This window comes from Xyrauchen texanus, chromosome 21, assembly GCF_025860055.1.
Source record: "Xyrauchen texanus isolate HMW12.3.18 chromosome 21, RBS_HiC_50CHRs, whole genome shotgun sequence".
Classification (NCBI taxonomy): domain Eukaryota; kingdom Metazoa; phylum Chordata; class Actinopteri; order Cypriniformes; family Catostomidae; genus Xyrauchen; species Xyrauchen texanus.
Window position 1 is genome coordinate 21563766 of NC_068296.1, and position 23616 is coordinate 21587381.

Here is a 23616-nt window from a genome sequence, read left to right on the forward strand (position 1 = left end):
ACATGCCACGATTTCAGACACATGCATACAGGCAAGGGAGAAAGAAGCATCTTCTGGCTGCAGCCTCTGCTTCACAACACCAGCAAGTGAACATATAACATGCGCTCTGCTTTATTAGGTGTTTAGGTTAGTTTGGTTTGCAAGCATCAATCCAGTTTTTATTTGATGTAATGTTACAGTTCTCTCATTAGTAATTTTAGTTACTGTAAATTTTTTAATTAACATTTGCCTCGTGATTATTTCTAAATAAGTAATTAATAGAAAAGTGAGAAAATGAGCATACAATTTGGAACCGTTAAAGCTTATTCATTTTAACAGATTTTATTTATTTTGCATATCTATCAAAGCCATGACCCATGCTGCATTTCAGACAACAACAAAGGTATAAGGGGGAAAATCTGTGCACCCTTCGAAATTTCAAATGCTCGCTCTGGTAAATTATCCTGGCTCCGACTCTGAACACACTGGGCATCAGGACAACCACTGAAAGCTGCAGTAGAGGACAAAGAATTTTTTTTTTCATTCTTTTTCAAGTGGCCTCATTTTCTCTACAGCCAAAGGAAGAGAATGTGCGAACTGTGACGTTACCATTCTCAGATCAATTCTGTAATTTATTTTACAAAGCATTCAAGAGACACTGTTGGTATTTAATGTTAGCAGCTATTTTATATCTGAAAGCAACTGTGTTTTTCTGGATAAATCGATTAATTTTGCTTTGATATCACAGAACTGGTCCACAGTAGAATATGATGCCAAAGCATCTCAAAACAGGGTTCCCACCCTTTTTAACAACTTTTTTTTTCATGACCTTTCCAGTCGCTTGTGACTAGATAAGAATTAATCATAGATTAATTTATATTCTGACATTATTTAATTTCCATAAAATTTCCAGGTTTTACATGTCACTTTTGTTATTATTGGACGGACGGACGGACGGGCAGATAGATAGATAGATAGATAGATAGATAGATAGATAGATAGATAGATAGATAGATAGATAGATAGATAGATAGATAGATAGATAGATAGATAGATAGATAGATAGATAGATAGATAGATAGATAGATAGATAGATAGATAGATAGATAGATAGATATGCAAACGGTATGAGTTTTTGTGTTAAATACCATTTGTGAGGTCTGACAACATGAATCATTTAATGTAGGTGACCCAGTTTGTTTCCTTCTAAAATTATAGATTTCTGTAAAACAAGAAAAAGGGGACAGCTACCCAAAGATCTAAAGTGCTAATGTGAACTACAAAGATATGAGCTGATAAAAGACACTCACAACAGGAGCCCTAACTAGCCAGGACATTTAACAACATGACTAAATAGATATTCAAAGTTAATATTTATTAGAATATGGTAATCTACAATAAATAAATAAATAAAAACAAGAAACATTAACACTGGCAATTATGCCATGGCAGTTTAGGCTAGAATTATTGTTTGTAAATGTATACTGGAATTAAATAAAAACTGAAGGAAATGTCAGTGGTGCTCTCTGGTGCAAAAGTCACTGCCAGGAAGTCAAAGATCAGGTTGCTAGGGTGCTCTGGGTGGTTGTTAGGGCATTGCTATATGGTTGCTAGGGTGTTAGCGGTTGTTATGACATTGATATCATGTTCTTGCTGATTGCTAGGCGGTTGCTAGGGTGTTCTGGGTGGTTGCTAAGGTGTTGCTACGCAGTTGCTAAGGCATTGCTAAGTAGTTGCTTACTGTCCCAAGAAAATATAGCCAACCCTCAAGTCTCTATGATATTCTGATAATTAGATACATATGGGGACCCTTTTCAATATAAGTCTATGGGATTTTTTTCCATCGCTATTTTAATTCACTAATCATCTGGCATTTGTTACTTGGATCGCTTAGAACAGTAATAGAACACCTCTCTTCCAAAAGCTGCATGGTGTGATTTATATCATTCGATTTGTATCATTTGTAGTGCAAACAGTCTTTTGTTGTCTGGAAAGTAATAACTATGAAGGATTGCAAAAGTGAAGCTTGCCTTAGCATGCAACACTTATCAAATAATGAGGCTGCATATGAGCTAAAACAAGGGAATGCAGGAGGGGAAATGAGAATCTGGATTATGAAACTGAAGTTTTTTTCTTTGGCTCAGGAAGGCACTAATGACACTAACTCTTTGTGTAGACAAAGTAAGGTGGCACACTGAATAAGAGAGGATAAAAGGACTGGAAAACAAAAGAGTAAAGGTAAGAAACATTAGCAAAGACTACCTGAGAGTGTGACACTAACAAAGGATTGACATGTTTATTAAAGGTATATTACACCTAAAAATGAAAATTATCTCATCATTTACTCACCCTCATGCCATCCTAGATGTGTAAGACTTTCTTTCTTCTGCTGAACACATATGAAAATTATTAGAAAAATATTTCAGATCTGTAGTTCCAAACAATGCAAGTGAATGGGTACCAACATTTTGAAGCTCCAAAATTACACAAAGTCAGCATAGAATTAATCCATACTCCATTGGTTTAATTGATATCTTCATAAGCAATATAATAAATGTGGGTGAGAAACAGATCAATATTTAAGTCCTTTATTACTATCCATCTCCACTTTCACATTCAATTTCTTCTTCTTTTGTTTTTTGGGATTCACATTCTTTGTGCATATCGCCACCTACTGCGCAAAGAGGAGAATGTTAAAACTGACTTAAATATAGATCTGTTTCTCACCCACACCTATCATAATACTTCTGAAGATATGGAGTAAACCACTGGTGTCTTATGGATTACTTTTATGCTGCCTTTATATGCATTGTGGAGCTTCAATTTTCTGGCCACCATTCACCATTCAGGACCTACAGAGCTGAAATTTTCTTTTGAAAATCTTTTTTGTGTTCAGCAGAAGAAAGAAAGTCATACACATTTGGGATGGCGTGAGGGTGAATAAATGATTAGAGAATTTAAATTTTGGGGTGAACTATCCCTTTAATTGGCACTAAAATGTGAACTCAAATTAGGACTTTCTCAGTCCAACTGGATTGATTCTCCATTGTTTGGCTCAAAGTAATTCAAGTCAATAGTGCGATGAAGTCTTTAGCAAATGTCATGTGCAGTCACCAGCTGATTACTTAGAAAGAACCAGGTAGTCGGTTCTCTGCCTACAAAGCCATGTTAAGTAGATATTGTTATCATAATTTAGTGCACATTCAAAGCACATAATTACTCTTGACTAAGGATCTCCAGGATGTAAGGAAGAGATACTGCAAATAAAACTGACAATTTACTTTGCCTCCTTCATGACAGCTTGTTAGTTCTCCACTTGCTGTCAAGCATGGGGAAGCTATGCTGAGAAAATTCGAAACACCCTGAAATGCTTGACATATAGTCACTGAATAGAAAGCTTTTTAAAATGCAGTAGGTCTTCACGACTGTATGTTGTCTTGGTGAAGACAATGTTAAAAATAAAAAATAAAGGTAAAAGTGCATGAGGCCATGACACTCTTGTTTAGCAATGCAGTCTCGAACCACAGTTAGGCAAAGGTTGATCCTAGAACAGATGGGGCAGTGTCGTTTTGTAGAGATATATTGAGTTTAGTAATGGAATTCTCTCACAAAGCAAAGAGGGAAATCAATTCCCCTACAAGCACCTGCGCTCAATACCAAGTCTCCATGAGAAATCGTGCACACACTCGTGCTATCTAATAAAGGAAAATTATCTACATCACCTCATTATCTGCAATAACCCTTCCCTTATTCATTTCCTACATCTTCAGAATTGTATTTATTCTAGGGTAAATTTGTGCCTCCAGTCTTTTTTTTTTTCTTTTTTTTTCATTATTTTCTCTCTCTCTCTCTCTCTCTCTCTCTCTCTCTCTCTCTCTCTCTCTCTCTCTCTCTCTCTCCACTCTATAGTCTGGCTACCTGAGAGTGTATCTGGGTCTGAAACTGAACTACTTTTCTTATCACTCCTATAAAAATATCTTATCACTATAAACTTAAACTCCTAAAAGCAATGTGGAAATCTCAAGAGATAAGACCACTAGATAGTCATAATTATCAAGCACCAATGAACAATACTGAGGCAATACTTTGACCTACTAAATCAATACTGCTGAGACCTCGTCACAGCAGCCAGCCACAAAGCATAACTGCCGGGATCACAGGAAAAGTGCGATGAATTATTTAGTTTCGGGTACGCTTCTCGGAGATAGGCCTTAAAATCAGAGCGCAAACTGTTTTATAACCTCGAGATGATGAGCGTCACAGCACATAGCTATTTTTTTCAAGATAACCTCGTTTAAATCTTTACAAGGTTATTTCCATTGCACGCGATTAAAGCGCAACACTTTTTGGATACGGCGGTGGATTGCGCGTATAGGGACCAATAACAAGTTCAATTTGGTTACACTCAGCTCAGCCTGAGTAATATATTGGATAATAGATGCTCTTTTTGCATTGGTTAGTGTCAAATACGTAGCTGTTCCGCAAAATGGGTCAACTGCATTGTATACAAAAGTTAAGTAGGTCGATTTCCACATGAATAAAGTGCATTCCTTGATGTAATTCCTTAGTAGGCTATCGTAGATGGATACGTTGTGCGTGCATGGGATCTAACTGAATAAATGCACGAATTAATCAATACATTATTCTGAATCATATGAATTATCATATAGAAGGCAATTGAGCAATCTAAAAAGTTGCACGAGCGCATGCTTTTAATATTTGTTTATAAATCAAACACCTACATCCAAGATGACAGAGATGCCCTTTCGGGGCTCCGGTGCGAAGAACTGCTCCTGAGCCAGTGCCGCCTCCTCCTTCACATATTCCCGAGTAGAGATGCTTTTGTTGTCGCTCATTTTGGTGACTATCCAGCGGACGAGCCCGTCTATTCCACCGGGCTGAGTGCCGCTGTTTCCGGACTGTGCAGCCGTCGCTGTCTCGCTGTCCTGATCCAAGGGTTTGGGCTGGTCTTTGCTGTCCTGTGCCCGGAGTTTGGCTTGTTCTTTGTTGAGCAGTTTTTGGACGCCGTCCCTGCAGTAGCGCGCTGCTTGTTCACACATCCTTTTGCCGCGGAGCGTTCATGCTGCGCTCTATGGGGGCGATCCCTCCCTCATCTGTGACATCAACAGCCGCACACATCCCAAAACTACATCTTCTCCTGTCATACCTAATTGGACTGGAGCAGTTCAATAATAAGTGCCATCTATTTAGTCCAGTTGCAGAATGAAAGAGAAACAGTACTAATTGCGCTTTAGAGAAATCTTTAAAGAAAGACTCCACATGTACAACATAAAAATATGCAATTTGTGAAAACATATTTGCCATGCACTCTCTATTTCCACTACAAAAGTTAAACACTGTATGTAAATGTTAATATATTGTTTCAAACAGTAGATGAGTTTTAAAACATACACACACACAAACAAACAAACAAACAGACAATAAAGCATCAAATAACAGAAATGTATATTTATTTTGCATATTCGCACTCCCACATCCATGCATACTTACATAAAGTCAGTGTTGGGTAGTAATGGACTTCATATAATGGATTACATAATCAGATTACAAAAATCAACTACTTGTAATTAGATTACATTGTTTCACCTGTTTTATATAGTTTTTAAGCATTTAATGGTTTACCCATGGAAAATTAAATTGCTGTTTGATTTTATGATTTCTAATGTTTAATCAAAGAAGTGAAAATTGGTACTTAACCCTTAAATGCATGGAAATTTCACCAAACACTCAACTACAAAATGCCCATATAGTGTAACATTTTCAAAATATTGTCTATACAATTAGAAAATAATAGAATAAAATATATTTTGATGTTTTATTTTTCATATGTAAAAGAGAAAATGCAACAAATCAGGAAAAATCTAGAACAGGATTAATTACATACACACTGACATTTCCTGTGATGGAACTGGCTGTCAAACACATGCTGAGCTACACATAACACATAAGATACACATAAGTATTTTCTCAGGCACATTTTGAGTCTAAATAGATGCACAACATAATTTCAGTAGTACAGCCAAATGACAATAGTCATATCATACTGTTCATGTGTTACACTTGCTATAGTTTACTTCCACATTGTTTCTTCATCTTTATAGCAATGTCAAATGTAAATCAAGTCAATCAATGAAACATTAGTGCACCTTGAGTAAGAAAAACAAAACAAAAAACAATTTCAGAAGCTGAGTAATATATTGGATAATAGATGCTCTTTTTGCACTTTTGGTACCATTATAAAAAAAAATTGTGTGTGCGTGTGTGCAATTTTGGTATTTAAAAAAATACCATTCATAAGAGAAAGATTGAGTAATACTAAAGAGGTGTGGGCACATCTCAAAAAAATGGATGAGGTATAGGAAACAAAATTAGGTCTCAGGTCACTAAAGACCTTTTAACTTTAAGGTTAAATACACTTATATACAATTTTATTTTCATCAATATATGCAATTAATGCAAGTAATCCAAAAGTAATCAGATTATATTAATAAAACAGTGTAATATAAATTATTATGTTACTCATTACAAGTCTATTTGTGTAATTTGTAATCAGTACACAATTACATTTCAGAAGTAATCTACCCAACAATGAAAACAGTAGCTGCTATATATCTGTAATGACAAATTACTATGCTATAGTCTCTTGGTTTATGTTGGCAAACCAACATGCAACATTTGTATTATATATATATATATATATATATATATATATATATATATATATATATATATATATATATAAACAGTTCGACAATATTTGGGTGGTTACTCATTCACATGGAAAATCCCTCATTACCTTAGTATCTCTATAACAGTCTGAAATGACCTTTGTGAGTTAAAAGACTGTTAAAAGGCTCCCCGGTCCTGCCCTTTATGAGGGGTGATTAAGTCATTCCAACAAATAGGGCCTTTATTTAATTGGCACCAAGAACAACCCCTCCAACAGTTTGTGTTCCTATAGTGAGGCATTTAGCCAAACAGAAAAAAAAGTGATTTGATGCATCTCTTGAATGTAGGGCAACTCACAGCCACCTGTTACTCTTTTTTCCCCACAGAGGGTGCTCCGATAATTACAACAAGCAGTTATGCCTTGTCTTGGTAGGTGCTCAGATCAACAGCCCTTACAGCCAGTTTGCATGTTGCAGTCACAGGCCTCTTCTTTTCACACATAAACTCAGTGATACATCATAGCATGTCTACGGGGCTGAATGGTACCAGTGCAAGTGAATAGTTATTCTTGTTACTGTGGCTCTAGCACAGGTTAATCAGTTTCAGTTTCAGATCTCCAACATGTGGTATTGTGGACTTCCTTGGGTTGGACACACTGAAGCAGGCTAACACTTGTTGTTATGCTCTGAGCTAAAATATTCTGCCCTATTCTGTGCTTGCATCTAAAGGGCTATAATTTTATTAAAGGGGTTCATGATTTTTTAAAAGTTATTTTAATATGTGCCATGAGGTTCAATTACAACATTATTGAAGTTTTTTTGCACAAGAAAATAGTCATTTATTTGTAAAACATGATCATTTTCCACCCTCATTCTGACCCTCTTTCAGAAACACTCTTTGGTGCCATTTCTCCTTCAAGACTTAACAGTAAATGGTCACTGTAATGATTGGCTCTCTGCTCTTGATTGACCTGCTCTCTCTACTTGCCATCTCACTGCTCACCACTACTCGGCAGGCTACAAAAGTGATAAGGTAAAGTAGGTGATGATGTGTTGTTGTGAAGGCAGTCAGATGCAAATGTCTACCACAGTGTGACATCATACTGTGGAGGAAGATGAGAACGAGCCGTTTTGGCAGCTTGGTTTCAACAAATGCTGTTTTTACAGTGAGGGGGAAGTTTTGAGTTCTGAAACTTACAGTATGTTTCTATAAAACAATAATCTCTTATATGTAAAAAGATCAAGGAAATTGTGATTCTTCATGTCATGACCCCTTTAAAAGAATTGCAGTGGAATTATGACTATGGTAAATAAAAAACTGATGACCCAATTTCCAGCTACAGCACACAGTGCCGGTCCTCCCTATACACAATATAAGCAAGTTATGTAGGGCCCCTGATCTGGCAAATTTGGCACCTTAAAATATATAATGTTTAGCAAGCATAAAATGTAAGGGGGGTGGGGGTCGTTTAGGGAGTTAAAAACACACTGACGGGGACCCCACACAAATTTTTGCTTAGGGCCCTCAAAAGGCTAGGACTGGCACTAACACAACTCTATTCTCAAACGAACTATGCATTTAATTGATTGAATATACTTTTTAAAAATGTTCTAATTCCACGAAAATTTAACACAGAATGTTATTCTTGTGTAAACTGCATCTGTTGATCAAATTAGGTTTAGACAGCAAAACAGGGATCACTAAGTCTTACTGCAGAGTAACATTTCTGTTAGTTATGAAATGGACACTCTATTGTAAAGTTGTAAACAGATATCACTAACCAAAGAAAGACTTGGACTTAAGTTCCCTCGAGCTAACTGAAAACACTGTCTTTTATGTATTTTATAAGAACAAAAACATAGTGGGTGCATTATTGATCTGCAAATACAAGTTACTCAAACTCATCATAGTCGACTAAACTGTAAATTTGTTTTAGCTCAAGAGAATATTTGGAGAAAGTAGTACACCACAGAGTTCACTACAAATTAGAGATAAATTAAAACTCTGTCATGACTCCCTATGAGCCTCCCCCTGCATGAACTCCATTCAGCCACTTGCTAATTTCAGAACTCCCATATAGATTACGACTAGAAGAGTGAAATTATTTCCAAAAAGCATACAGGAAATCTTGGTTAGGAAGAGGATATAGATCTAAGAGATCACACACATGCACACGCGCGCACACACACACGCGCACGCGTAACCCCTTCATGCATCAATAGTTGTAATATGTTGAACGTGATGTAAGAGCAACAAGTAGACCTCCTGGTGGACTGAAGAGAAGCACTCACAAACCAAGGCGGTTAACTTGTACTTGATTTACATAATACAAACTATAAGTCATATATACCACGGTATTTTTCTGATAATGTTGAAGTCTTTACATTTAAATTTGAATTTCTTTTTGTAAAATAGCATATTTTTTTTTAATCGTAGGGTTGACAAAATTAAAACATCTTTGTGAAAATCAAACAAAAACAAACTAAACCGCAAAAGAAAGGCATTACTATATATTTAAATATTTAAAATAAATGTATGAGTTTAAATTAATGTAACTTTTTTTGTTTTTATCCATGAACATTTTAACCAGAGAACAACGAGAGAACACTCTTCATCCTCTGCAGCTAATTATGATAATTTATTCTCTGGAGATAGATCTTGGCCAATACCTTTTAAGTAGTAAACCCAGAAGATGCCCTGTCTATGGCCCTCCATATGTGGGCAGGAAATGGTCAGCATTCCATGACTTGTGCATCTGGAGCCAGTGGGAGGGCCCTCAAATGTAACCTGTATGTTCTGGATATTTTGACAAAGAGGGCAGGGTTGTGTACCGGAAAGGAGAAGGTGGCGGTCTGTTGAAAGACATTCTTAAAGAGAATAGAGACAATGGAACCTGAGCTAATGGAGGGGACCCTGAGCTTTGGGTGGGATGCAGGTGCCAAACAGAGGGAAGACACACTCCCCTCCAGACTGAGGAGATGATGAGGATTCAGGTCTCCCCCAGCTGGCATGGTTCCAAATATACCACCACACCATACCTAAACAAATGCATTACAATTGTTGATAAGTGTGAAATTGAAGGAATGTTCCGGATTGCAATAATGTAAGCTCAATTAACAGCACTTGTGGCAGAATGTTAATTACCACAAAAAATATTTCAACATATCCCTTGTTTATTTATTAAAATGCCTAAAATGTGAGGCACTTATAATGTAAGTTAAGGGGCCAGTTCATTAATGTTAAATACGCACTGTTTAAAAAGATTTGCTTCAAGACATAAATATTTAATTGTTATTTTGATTTTAGTGTGATATAAGGGATTTTACTAAATTACAGTATTACGTCATCATGGCAACAATGTTTTAATGTTGGATATAACTTAACACAGATACTGTAAGCAATTTAATCACACTAAAATCAAGATAATATGTTTAAGTTTCTAATCTAGGTGCCATATATTAACTAAGATTTAGTTAAAAAGGATCTAAAGTCTAAATGATCTTTTGTAGTAATCAGCATTATGCCACAAATGCTGTAGATTGAGATGAACTTGTATGGAACACAGAAGATTCCTTTAATGCTAAAATAATACTCCAGTGCCTTTTGAGAGTGAAAAGAAAGAACTGGTGAAGTAGGGGCTCCTACCTTGCAGTCATGTAGTCAGTCTTGGTACTAGAGAAGTTGATGAACTTAGCCATGAGATTGTGTCTGCTGCCAAGAGGTGCTTCTCCAAAGATGAAGGCAGGGCCTTCGTGAAGATCGTAAAAGAAGTGGCCAAGTTCAGTGGTATACAACACCAGAGGCTGGTATTCGAATGTCAGTGTACCCTAAGCAACAAAAACAATTAGTTAATCTGGGTGCCTTTTGTGTGATTTTACAAAAATGTTTCAGTCTAAAACAAATCAGGGATTGTGAAATATATATTTCGTTATAGGGGAAAAAATCAGCAGTCTTGGATCATGGAGTGCGTTCTATTCAGAAGTGGTCAGCCCTAAATCATATTCCATTTGAAGACTTTAAAGGGATAGTTCACAACTGAAAATTCTCTGATTATTTGGTCACCCTCATGGCAACCCAGATGTGTATGAATTTATTTCTTATGCTTAAAACATACAAAGATTTTTAGAAGAACATCTCAGCTCTGTGGGTCCTTTCAATGAAAGTTAATGGTGGCTAGGACTTTTATGCTGCCTTTATATGCTTTTTGGATCTTCAAAGTAATTCATAAGACTCCAGAGTTTAAATCCATATCTTCAGATGCAATATGATATGTGTGGGTGTGTGGGAAGCAGATTCATATTTAAGTCATTTTTCTTGACTACAAACCTCCACTTTCACTTCCACATTCTTTTTCTTTTGATTTTGGTGATTTGTATTGTTCATGCATATCGCCACCTACTGGTCAGAAGGAGAATTTATATATAAAAAAGGTCTCACCCACACCTATCATATCGCTTCTGAAGATATCGTTTTAACTACTGGAGTTGTATGGATTACTTTTATGCTGCCTTTATTGCGCTTTTTCAGTTTCAAAGTTTTGGTCACAATTCACTTTATTTGTATGGACCTACAGAGATGAGATATAGAGCTGTTCAGCCATGATGTCAATTTGTAGGCAAACCTGGAAGTCTAATTCGCAATGGGTTCCCTCTGGATTTTCCTATGGATTTTTATAATGGGGTTTTTGAACTTATATGAAAAATAAAGTCTGTGGGAAACATTACTTGAAAGGCAGAGTTTTTGTTCTACAACAAAAATGACACACAGTCATACCACAAACGGTAATTTTGAAGACATATTGAATTACAATCTTTTAATTTTTTTTAAATGTATGGCAGCTTCAAAATTCACATTTGAGGTATGACTGTGTGTAATTAAAGTTGTAGAACAAAACATCCACATGTCGTCAAGTAATGTTTACCACAGACATTCTCTCATAAATTCAAAAAACCCATTATAAAACCATATAGGAAAATCCTGAGGGACATATGGCGAATTCTCTTCCGGGTTTTTGGACTATAAGCTGAACAGCTCTATTGTTCTAAAAATCTTTGTCTGTGTTCAGCAGAAGAAAGTCATAAACATCTGGGATGACATGAGAATGTTCAAATGATGAGAATTTCATTTTTGTTTGAACTATCACTTTAAACTCCACTGTGAAAGCTTTGGAAGGTTAAAAAAATCTAAAAGGTGTCAGGCTCAAAAATAATGGTCATTCAGAATTCAAAAATTACAGTTGTCCCACAGTGTGCTTTTCTCTTTTACCCAAGCACTCACTAGGGTCATATTGTACAATCTAACAAAAATCGCACAGTAAACTGAACACCTCAATCAATAAATAATCAGAACAATCAGTTATTTGAAAGCTGATATTCAACACCAGGAAAATCTCCACAGGAAAATATCCTATTATTCTTTGCTGGCAATTATAGACAATATAATCAAACCTACAGTATACACATTTTTTCAATTGCCCTTGATAGTGTACAGCTTAAAAAAGAAACAGCCACAAACAGTGTCCAGATGCTCAGAAAATTATAATTTTACAAGTGTTGAACTTAGCGTTTACCAAGAATGTCCTTATAGATCTGCAACTCTGTGTATATGTGAGGAAATCTACAGTACCTTAGACTGAGCAGGTACAAGACCTGAGGCGGCACACTGATGTCTGCATTCTGGCCCTCTACAGAGAAGGACAAGTCCAAAAGAAGAGGGTTCTCCACCTCCACAGACCCTGATACTATCTGTCTCACCTGGGTCACCATTTCTAAAGTTCTGATCACTCCTGGAGCTGTTGCTTTAAAGTTAAGATTGTAGAATAGGTACTCACCTGTTGCCACATTTTTGAACGTCACTTGTACAATATACAGGTATATGCAATGCATAAAATGTTTTATGAAACGTAAATATGTTTCTTAATCAAAATAAGATTAGCATATTTTTAAGGGGGCATGACACTAGTCAATTGCTTTAACATTGTTCTGGCCCTCTTATCAAGTGCAGGCACATCAGTGTACTCCAGCCAAATTCCCGTTTTTTTTTTCAGTGAAACTGAAGCATTTGAACGATCCGGTTTGATCAACTCCAGAACAGCATGGAACCTACACAGAAGGATATAAAACACACATTGGTAAAACATAAATTATACAATAGCTATGTAGTGGAATAAAATTAGCAATCTAGGCATTAGGATTTATGGTCTATGAAATGTTTTACGATTATTACAATACTTAATCCCAAGAGGCACTATTGTGTCACTGTGTTATTGGTATTTTCTGGATTAAAAACTTGTTTATGTATGTGTAGTGATATTCCTTTGTAGTAATCATCACATTTGCATGAGTGACTCTGGGTGTTTATATTCCTTAAATGACAAGAATCTTTATTTGGATCACCTCACATATCCCTACTATCTGGGGTTTTGGATAAAGAGCATAGCTGAAGTTAGAAAAATGGTGGAAGTTAGAAAAAACAATTAAATTGCTTATAGCACAATTAAACACGATAATATGGTATTTTGTGCATCATATGTTACATGTTACAAATAATGTAATTTCTGCAGGTAGGCCTACTGATTTTTTTTTAAAATAGATTTGTAATTAAGAAAAAATATATATTCAAAACAAGAGGCTGACAAAAAATAAATTGCATATTGTAATACATAGAGTGCATGAGGTACCTCTCAGGTCTGTGCAGCCAGTTGTGGACAGGCACTATCTGTGTATGGTGGGTTTTGCGTTTGATCTCTTCTGTGATTGTGATTTCAGCTTTAGGTTGCTCAGCTATGCCATGCAATATGTACAGTAGCAAGCAAGCAAGCAACTTTATTTATATAGCACATTTTTAAACAACAGACGTTGCCCCAAAGTGCTTTACAGAATAATAACATGAAAGTTATACAACAAAAAACAGACATACATTATTCAGAAGCTAAAGAAAATAAATATGTTTTTAAATAAGACTTAAAAGTTGTAATCGATGGAGCTGATCTCACATGGAATGGGAGACTATTCCAAAGTTTGGGACCTACCACGGAAAAAGCACGATCTCCTTTTGATTTTAAATTACAACGAGGTACCTTTAAAAGTCGTTGATCGGAGGACCTGAGAACTCTAAAAGGAGAATAAAGAACTATAAGATCTCTGATGTACTGCGGGGCAAGGCCTGACAATGCCTTGTAAACAAACAAGAGAATTTTTAAATCAATCCTCAATTTACCCGGAAGCCAATGTAGGGATTGCAGTACCGGAGTAATATGTTCTCTCTTTCGCACCCCTGTTAAAAGCCTTGCTGCTGCATTCTGCACTAACTGTAGGCGGACAAGCAGAGTCTGGGGGAGACCGATATATAAAGAATTGCAGTAGTCAAGCTTAGATGTAATAAAAGAATGAACTACAATTTCTAAATCCTCACTAGATAAAAAATGCTTTACTTTAGCAATTGATTTCAGGTTAAAAAAGCTTCCTTTGACAACAGCACCAATCTGTTTCTTAAAGTTAAGTGATGAGTCCATGATTACCCCTAAACTCTTTACATGATTCTCAGTCTTTAGGGATAAAGATCCCAAATGATCAGGAAAGCAAGATAAGACGGTATTCCATTGTCATCAGGGAAGAAGAACACAGAGCCCTGCAGCAGAGACAGTGATTTGTATAAACAATTTTAGGCTTTTGCCATTTATTAGACTGGACAGTGAAGGGTGACACTATTTGGGAAGAGAGAGGCAAAATGGGATTGGGACATGACACAATCCAGACTCACTCAAATCCACATTCTTGGGAGTGCTGCGCTTCTAATATGTTGTAAGATGTTTTACTACTGCTTCACCACTGCTCTGATACATATAAAGTCTTAAAGAAATAGTTCACCAAAAAATTTACATTTTAATTTTAAACATTATTTCTTTATAATTTACTCACCAGGTTAATGTTGTTTCAAATTGTAAGGAACAGTATGCATGTTATAAATTAAACAAAACTGTCCTCATGTCCTCATGTTTATGCCATTAAATGTAGGAACTTTTATAATGGAATTAGTCACGTTCGACAGCCATTACAAGAAAGATAAATAACAAAAAATTTGATTGTTTGTCTGAATAAAATTATCCACCATTAAATTTGTAATACAATGTATTATAAGGAATTATCTTTAATAAGGGAATTATGATTAATTCACTTATTGGAGTAATATTATTCTCATAGCTTATTGAAAATAATATCACAAATATTTTAGGTACAGCTTCAGGGCCAGATCTTTGAAAAAATGAAGTGACTAGATTATTTATCAAAATATACCACAGTCAAATTATCTTTTAATTCAAACAAGACTTTATTTCTAATCTAAACATAAAACTAATCTAACAACCAACATGAAACAGGTTGGTTGTTGTTTACTGTAATTCAGAAGGGTCTCACAAAGAGAGCTCTGTGTCTTTTTTGCCCATAACCTCTGCCCTTAGTTTTTTTTTTTTTTGCAGAGATGGTTAGCTGGTCATGTCATGGGGGTATTCCCTGATATATAACATGGACGAGTAGAGGTCTTTGTGGTCTACGGATCTCTTTTGTTCTCAAGATGGTCAACACTCAATAGCTGTCTCAGCTGTACAGTAGACTGGCTGGCTCCAGTTTGAATTTCTGGTGCATCCTGCAGGGTCTCTTTATTATTCTACTAATACAGTTTCCATACATTTCTTTCTTATGCAGAACACAAAAGTTCACAGTGGCTTGCATGTTTTGCATGCTGAACATTTCCTTTGCTCAATACTTTGTTGAAGCACCTTTGGCACCAAGTACAGCCTCAAGTCTTTTTTTTGTATGATGCTACAACCTTGTCACACCTATTTGAAATCAGTTTCTCCCATTCTTTGCAGGACCTCTCAAGCTCCATCATGTTGGATGGGGAGCATCGGTGCACAGCCATTTTCAGATCTCTCCAGAGATGGCTCTGGCTGGGCCACTCAAGGACATTCGCAGAGTTTTCCCGTAGCCACTCCTTTTTTATCTTGGCTGTGTGCTTAGGGTCATTGTCATGTTGGAAGATGAACCTTCACCCCAGTCCAGAGCGTTCTATAGCAGGTTTTCATCAAGGATGTCTCTGTACATTGCTGCATTTATCTGTCCCTAGATCCTGACTAGGCTCCCAGTTCCTGCCACTGAAAAACATCCACAAATCATGATGCTTCCACCACCATGCTTCACTGTAGAGATGGTATTGGCCAGGTGATGAGCGGTGCCTGGTTGAAATGACGCTTGCCATTCAGGCCAATATTTGTTTCATCAGACCAGAGAATTTTGTTCTCATGGTCTGAGAGTCCTTCAGGTGCCTTTTGGCAAACTCCAGGCAGACTGCCTTTTACTGAGGAACGGCTTCCGTCTGGCCACTCTACCATACAGGCCTAATTGGTGGAGTGCTGCAGAGATGGTTGTTCTTCTGGAAGGTTCTCCTCTCTCCACAGAGAAATGCTGGAACTCTGTCAGAGTGACCATCGGGTTCTTGGTCACTTCTCTGACTAAGGCCCTTCTCCCCGATCGCTCAGTTTGGCCAGGCGGCCAGCTCTAGAAAGAGTCCTGGTGGTTCCAAACTTCTTCCATTTACGGATGATGGAGGCCACTGTGCTCATTGAGACTTCAGTGCTGCAGAAATGTTTCTGTACCCTTCCCCAGATCTGTGCTTCGATACAATCCTGTCTCGGAGGTCTACAGACAATTCCTTGGACTTCATGGCTTGGTTTGTGCTCTGACATGCACTGTTAACTGTGGGACCTTATATAGACAGGTGTGTGTCTTTCCAAATCATGTCCAATCAACTGAATTTACCACAGGCGAACTCCAATCAAGTTGTAGAAACATCTCAAGGATGATCAGTGGAAACAGGATGCACCTGAGCTCAATTTTGAGTGGCATGGCAAAGGCTGTGAATACTTATGTTCATGAGAATTTTCGTTTTTTATTTTTAATAATTTTGCAAAGATTTCAAACAAACTTCTTTCACATTGTAATTATGGGGTATTGTTTGTAGAATTTTGAGGAAAATAATGAATTTAATCAATTTTGGAATAAGGCTGAAAAATAACAAGTATTCACAGTGAAGCACTGTGAATACCTTCCGGATGCACTGTATGTGGACATTGGGACTAAGTAGTGAAATTTTAAATAATACCAAGCTATAGACACAAAGGAGATGTTGTAGGTTAGGCAGTAAAGTGGTGTCATTACTTGCCTAGATATATTATAACCTAGATAGGGCAGTCAAGGATTCAAAGCTTCATCATCCAAAAATATTAGCAATGCAATATATTAATTGCAATATTTTATCTAGGATTGTCAATTGATTTAAAAACAGAATCTAATTAATTACATGATATGCTGATTAATTCACAAATCACAAATTAATATTGTTATAATCATGCATATCAATGTTTGCTGAAAAAAGGCCCCAAATAAAGATGACTCACTGTATTAAATTAACATATAAAATTGACATCCCTAGTGTTGTCAGATTACTATGATTTTATTTGAAGACTATAAATGGAGAGAGTCTACTGAATAACTGGTGCAGAGAGTGTCTTACTTCATGTATCTCCCCGTCTACAGTCATGACCAAGGGCTTGTATGTTAACTTAAACATGTTTTGCTGCTGTGGCTCAATAATAAGAGTGGGAGGCCTAATCAAGTGCTTTCCCTCTATGACACATTTCAGAATCCAGGGCTGATTAGTGCAGTTGACAGAGTGAGGGACTCAGTACACTGACTGCGGACCTGACATACAAAATTCACCACCTGCTCACACACATGCTGACAGAAAGAAAGAGAAAGAAAGTGAGAAAAAGAGTATGATATGGCAAATGTATACAGAAAGCATTTAACAGTCCTGCCTTTTAACTGTACATTTTCATCAGTAAATCTATGCAAAGGTTTCAACAAGACCTACAGATTTCTGTTCTCTTTGGCCGCTTCAGCATGGCTCATTTTTGGGTTAATTGCAGCCTGTTGCAACTGGTGGGACAATGCAGGAGCCAGTCCCCCCAGGAGCCAGACTAAAAACAATAGTCTATATGAACAAAAAGTATTCCAGTAGTCCTTAAAAAAAAAAAGTCTGTATTTAATTTCCAAGTCATCTAAAGCAATACAATGGATTTGTGTGAGGAACAGAGAGAAAATGAATAGTTATTTTACTTCCCAAATCAATCAAAATCAAATAAAATCCCTTTACTGTCACTAAACCATATACACAAGTGCAACAGTGGGTGAAAGTCTTGGGTGTGGTTCCAAGCAACATAGCAGTATGACAATTACAATAAACATCTTATTTACATTTAACACAATTTACACATCCTGATACACAACACAATATACACCTAATAATATATAATATGCAGTATACACAAAATAAGAAGACTGTAAAAAAAATACAGCCCCATGTATACAATAAAAATACACTGCCCCACCCTCCCTACCCCCATGTAATCAGTGGAAATAAATATGTGTTGTGTTGACATTCAGCAGATGGTTGATATATGTATCGTGAGTGATCAAGAGTTAAAAAGTCAGCTTGTTTAGGGGAAGTAGCTATCATGAAGTCGGTGGGTGTAGGTCCTGATGCTGCGCATGCTACCTGCCTTATGGTACCGTTGCCAAAGCTCTGAAATCTCATTCACAGGTTAAATTTATAAATGATTAATACAAATATTCTTAGAATTCCACAAATTCTTAAAAAGTTCCTTAAAAATAATGAGAGAATAAAAATTATTATGTGAACTATTCCATTAAAGCTTAAGTGTGTAACTTTTTCGATTTTAAAATACTTTCTCTTTCTCCAGGTTTTATTCAAACAACTATAAATAAGCCATTTGTTGGTTCATTTCCTAGAAAACTGTAAACACATGGTCTATTTGATGCAATAAAAACTGCTCTGTTTGTTTTTAATGGCCCATCCAGGCCGACCAATGGAGTGAGTTTGAGGCTGAATGTGTACCTAGCCCTAATGTCTCCAGTGTTCTGCATGATTATACATTGGGTGGCTTGGCAGCACTGAACCACAATTCCAAACTGCAGGTAGTCCATGTCCAGAGTGACCTCCAATCCCTGGCAGCAAACTTTCATGACCAGCAGAGGGCGAACAGCACCTAGACACCGCAGATGCAGTTCCTCAGTGAAGGGAGACATTCACTGCCTGGTAGAGAAAGAGAAGCTCCAGCACACAGCGTCCCCCTGTACTTTTCAGTGTCAGGTTCCAACTGCAGGTGAGGCTGCAGTGCTGCTGGCCCAGACAGATCGTAGTCAAGATATAAACTGAATTTTCCAGGATTAGACACCACAAAGGTACATGTGGATTTATGACTTAGCTCCACCCATTCAGGAAACAGATAACCAAAAGCAGTAGAAAGCGTGTTTTTAAACACTTTTAGCTGGCACATACATACAGGCAGACGCATTAATTTAAAGTTCACCCAAAATGTAAGTTCTGCCATTATTTACTCACCCTCATGTCGTTTTAAACCCATATGACTTTCCTCATTACGTGGAATACAAAAGGTGATTTTATCTAAATGATAACAGTTGTGAAACGTGACGGATTCCATTAAAAATTTCCTTACATAGACCATTAAATAGGACCATTTAATTTAATTCCTAGCTCACACAAATTCCTAGCTTCCCTTACAAATAATGGTAACGTACACAACACTTTAACCCATGCAGTGAACATTTATCATACCAAATTCGCTATATATGCTGTGTGAGAATCTGGGCACTTTAACTGATTACTGTTTGTTTGTGCACTGTGGAATGCGCTGATCCACATAGGCATTGATGAAACTGTTTTCATTAGTGTTGATCCAGACCACCAATCACTGGTGTTGGTTGCTATGGTGATGATAGTTCACGGGAAGTCCTAAAGAGACTCTTCCAGGGCAATCTACAGCGCATGCGCAACCTGCCGACGTCATATTGTAAACACAGTACAGCTAAGCTAATAGCATAACACAACAATGCCAAACTAACCAGTTAGCGAACTTTCATGGAAACCCCTAAATACGCTACACAAAGAATGGACTAAAAATGGATGATCGATGGAAGGAGCCATGCTCACTCCCATTACAATTCTAGTTGGCTCCATAACATTCCAGAATTTAGCATTTTGTTTAAACCTCACCAACAAGCAAGCTTCCCAGATTGAGATGGGCTTGATCTATATAGACAACAGGCTCGTTAGCAGTCCCCACCAGGAGGAAGAGTAAAGCAAGGTTGTATTGAGGGATTAAGAAGGTCAAGAAGGTCTCCACTAAGTCCAGGATGAAAGCCTGGTACTCAAATGAAACTCTCAAACAACATACCTTCCCTGGCTGAACAGACTTGTTTGGTGTAAGGCATTTGAAAGGACAGTTGCACAAGCCCTCACATCTCCAGATGAAAGAGTACAGCTTTTTTGTGGGATTTACAATAGCAAATTCCCTGAGAGAAAATAATGAATTGATTGTTTGTGTGCTATAATATCTGACCCCTATAAGAACACTACAGTCTCTCTTAAAGACCGTTCAGCTACAGTAAATAGAACAGAAAATAGAAATAGAACAGTATTAGAAACAAGAAATGGAACAGAATGCAGGTGTCTCAAGATATTTTGCCAAAAGCAAAATGTTTTTTAATCTTACACAGCATCTTAAAACACATTGGTTGTGCACGAGATGCTGAAAAAAACATTGAGATGCGGTGCAACAGTCAAAAATGTTGGATGTTATGGAAATACAATTAAAAACACAGATGCAAAAATATGTGTTCTCTGTGAACAGCCCCTTATACAGCATCAATTTATAGAATGAATGAGAAGGAAGTCAAATGTATTTTTTTTTCACACCTGCGGACTGATGTGCCGATATGCACTGGGGTGAACCTTATAACCCTGGTGTTGGGGTCCATGAAAAGTGGACTGTGGAGCTCAGTGTTGCGCCTGTTTTCAGTGATGTAGTCTGAATCCTAAAGGTGGAAATGACAATATGGTAGCAAACTGTGGCCATTTACATTGATTACAGGACTCTGGTCATCCTGTAGATTAGGGATGCTGAAATGACAAATACAGATGATTTCATGATTTTCAAGGATCTTTCATACTAACTGTAGGACTTCGGTTTTTAAAACTCAACATTAAGTTGGGTCAAAATCAAAACATTTTGCCCTGCATGTCATTTTAGACAAAGAGTGTTAGTGATTCATATCCTGTTGTACAAAATAAAACTATGGATTGAATATGGGCCTAGTCAAACTGAAAACAATGATTAGCGTGACCAACAAAATCACAATTATGGTGCATTCCATAATCTTCAGAAAGAAGCATGCATATAATTTTGCAGATCTGATATCAGGTGAACAAATGATCAATTATATGTGCCTATGCATTTTGGGAGTCTTTGCCTTACATGCAAATCAACCTGGCCTCAAACTCAACCACATCCAGAGGGCAGAACCAGATGTGGAAACTTTGATTCTCTCCTGGGCTGATAAACCCTACACCAGGTTCAACACTGAAGGGAGAGTGCTCTGGATCTCCAAGCAGTAGCAAGGAAACATTCTGCAGAGAGTTTGCTGGCCTCAAAGGTGTCCTACTGCCTTCAGCTGAGCTAGAGGTCCTACCCGTTACATTACAGACAGCAGTGAGCAATATTTTAGCACACATCTGCAAACAAAATACCTGCATAATGTACTTTTGGTGTAAGTTATGAATTTCAAATCAAGGTTTTAAGTAGCTATTAAGCTAGTTATAATTCTAGGGTATTAAGTAACTTGTCAAATGAATGAGACCCCAACAACAAATTCCTCTTATCTGAAAAATATTTTAGGGGCTGAAGGCTTACCTCCATGTTCAAAGCGTGTATTTTTTCATTGTGTCCATTAGAAGCTGCCAGGAACACTCAAATTTAACACTGCCTTTGTTCTCCATTTGGAGCCTAACCATATAACATAATTTATTAAAAATGCTGTATTCTGGTACAGCAATGCTGTAATCTGGTACAGCATTGTGTCTTTGAAGCGGATGGGTCCAGTATCACATTGGTACTGGACATAACATGTGGCACTAACTATTAACTCCAACTCTCTCGAGGAGTTCTCCACCACAGAGTGAGGAGGCTCTGGGTCTGTCACTACTGCCTGATCACAGAACAATGTCAAGTAAAGCATTAAACTACATATTAAATGCAAAGCAAGTTCTAACTTGACCTCTATATATCTCAGCATTTATCTTTGATTTACTGTTACCAAATTTTGAAGTAAAATTCTTGGGAAATACAGAAATCGGCTGCGTGGCCTATTGAGTGAGTCAAATAATCCATAATTTGCAGCACTGCTATTAAAATTGCAGTGCTGTAATACTCAAAGTAATGATATCACTGGCCATATGAAGTTATGGAAATACCTCCAGTGATTAAAGCTGATAAAATGTGTGATTTCTTTATATCAAAAGATACAGTCCTATACTACTGGATTAGACCTACCAATTTAACAGTCCTGTGACAATCATCCCAATCTGGGTCCTGGTCTACAGGCTGCTGAAAGGTTATACTGCTGAGTTTACATTTTATAGTCTCTTTCAGTGTTGTCCAGGATGATGTCATGTTAACCCAGAAGTTTCACCACTGTCTGATCATACAGGTTATCCTGCACCATTAACTTCATACTGGCCTCAAACCTCAGAGAAACCTTAGGAAAAACCTGGAATTGTGCTTCTTGCCCAGTCAGAAGTGACAGAGAGGCGACATGAGCTAGCTGTGTCTCTGAAGAGGGAAACAAATTCAATCATGTCATTTTAATGTCTTATTGTTGCATGCCTTGTGTTAATATTTTTATTTTACTGTTCTTCCATATGCTTTCGATACGGTTAACCACCAGATCACCCTTTCGACAATGGGCATGAAAGGAAACACACTCTGCTGGCTTGAGTCTTACCTCTCCGGTAGGTACTTCAGGGTGGCGCCTGTGTGTTTGTTGGCTAGCCATCGCCTGGTGTCTGTGTTACCTGGTATGATTGTCCTGATCGTGTGCTTGTTTGCACAAAACTGCATTTGGTCTCTCTTTATTAATAATAATATTAATAATTAATCATGATGGCTGGAATTCCGGGGGGCAGAAGTTCCCAGATCCTCCATTTTTGACTCGGATATCGGCGGACATATGTCTCCTAGCAGACTGTATTTACCAACAAAAGAAAATGCCACAGAAAGAGTGGAACGAGGAGTGGTGTTTTGGTCCAAGTGAGGAGACATTTCCAAACTCCCTCTGGAATCTGGGGTCTCGTGGGTCTGAGGTTCCCTGTCTCTGACTCTCCTCTTGGTTGGTTCTTCTCTCTGCATTCTCTTGAACAAAGATATGCCAGTCTTGTTCCAGTTTTTCCAGTGCTATCATCAAGGTCGAGGTCTAGCTATGCATCAGTAAGGCTGCATCTCTGTAAAGAAGGAGTAAACTTCTGTAACCTCAGAGGTTTGGATTATATTCTGTTGTTGAAATCACAACATGGCCCTTCCTCACCACGGTGTCAATCAACGGACTATACAACTAACTGTACCGATTCTGAAGTGCAGATAGCTTTAAATAATGTAAGATCTTTATCAAACAAATCTATTATTATTACTTACTTATTGTCTTCCCATGATTTGGACTATCTTTTTATAACTGAGGCTCCGTGATGGTGAACTTGAACTATTGTTCGAAGCATCACCCAATGGTTTTAGCTTTGTGAGCACTCCAATGACAATTGGTAGGGGTGTTGTCATGATTTTTAGAAATTATTTAAAATGTCGTTTATTAACTGTAGAATGTTTTTCCAGTTTTGAAATGCAATTGCTTAAGGTGTGTGTAGTTCTGATCTTTTTACATCATAGATAGACCCCCCAATTACAATAAGCTTTTTATACAGGAATTTTCTGATTTGTTTTTATCTTCTTGTGCCAAACTCTAA

At 37.3% G+C, this 23616-nt stretch overlaps 2 protein-coding genes across 4 annotated transcripts in view; both read right to left on the reverse strand.

Moving 5' to 3' along the window:
• The window catches only part of necab2 (N-terminal EF-hand calcium binding protein 2), a 133041-nt gene extending 127996 nt beyond the window's left edge, over positions 1 to 5045 (reverse strand). For all 3 annotated transcript variants that reach the window (XM_052151825.1, XM_052151824.1, XM_052151823.1), the window contains exon 1: positions 4722 to 5045. In XM_052151825.1, the coding sequence (XP_052007785.1) occupies positions 4722 to 5039 (318 nt within the window). In that variant the 5' untranslated portion in view covers positions 5040 to 5045. The remainder of the gene's footprint in view (positions 1 to 4721) is intronic.
• A 7182-nt stretch (positions 5046 to 12227) lies between these two features.
• Positions 12228 to 23616, reverse strand: part of hydin (HYDIN axonemal central pair apparatus protein) — a 104685-nt gene continuing 93296 nt past the window's right edge. The window contains 16 exon segments of the mRNA XM_052152212.1: positions 12228 to 12567; positions 12648 to 12770; positions 13349 to 13475; positions 14265 to 14298; positions 17239 to 17387; positions 17390 to 17462; positions 17665 to 17704; positions 18643 to 18793; positions 19822 to 20120; positions 20524 to 20727; positions 21083 to 21292; positions 21514 to 21537; positions 21539 to 21610; positions 21655 to 21812; positions 21921 to 21969; positions 22237 to 22435. Of these exon segments, the coding sequence (XP_052008172.1) occupies positions 12228 to 12567; positions 12648 to 12770; positions 13349 to 13475; positions 14265 to 14298; positions 17239 to 17387; positions 17390 to 17462; positions 17665 to 17704; positions 18643 to 18793; positions 19822 to 20120; positions 20524 to 20727; positions 21083 to 21292; positions 21514 to 21537; positions 21539 to 21610; positions 21655 to 21812; positions 21921 to 21969; positions 22237 to 22435 (2252 nt within the window).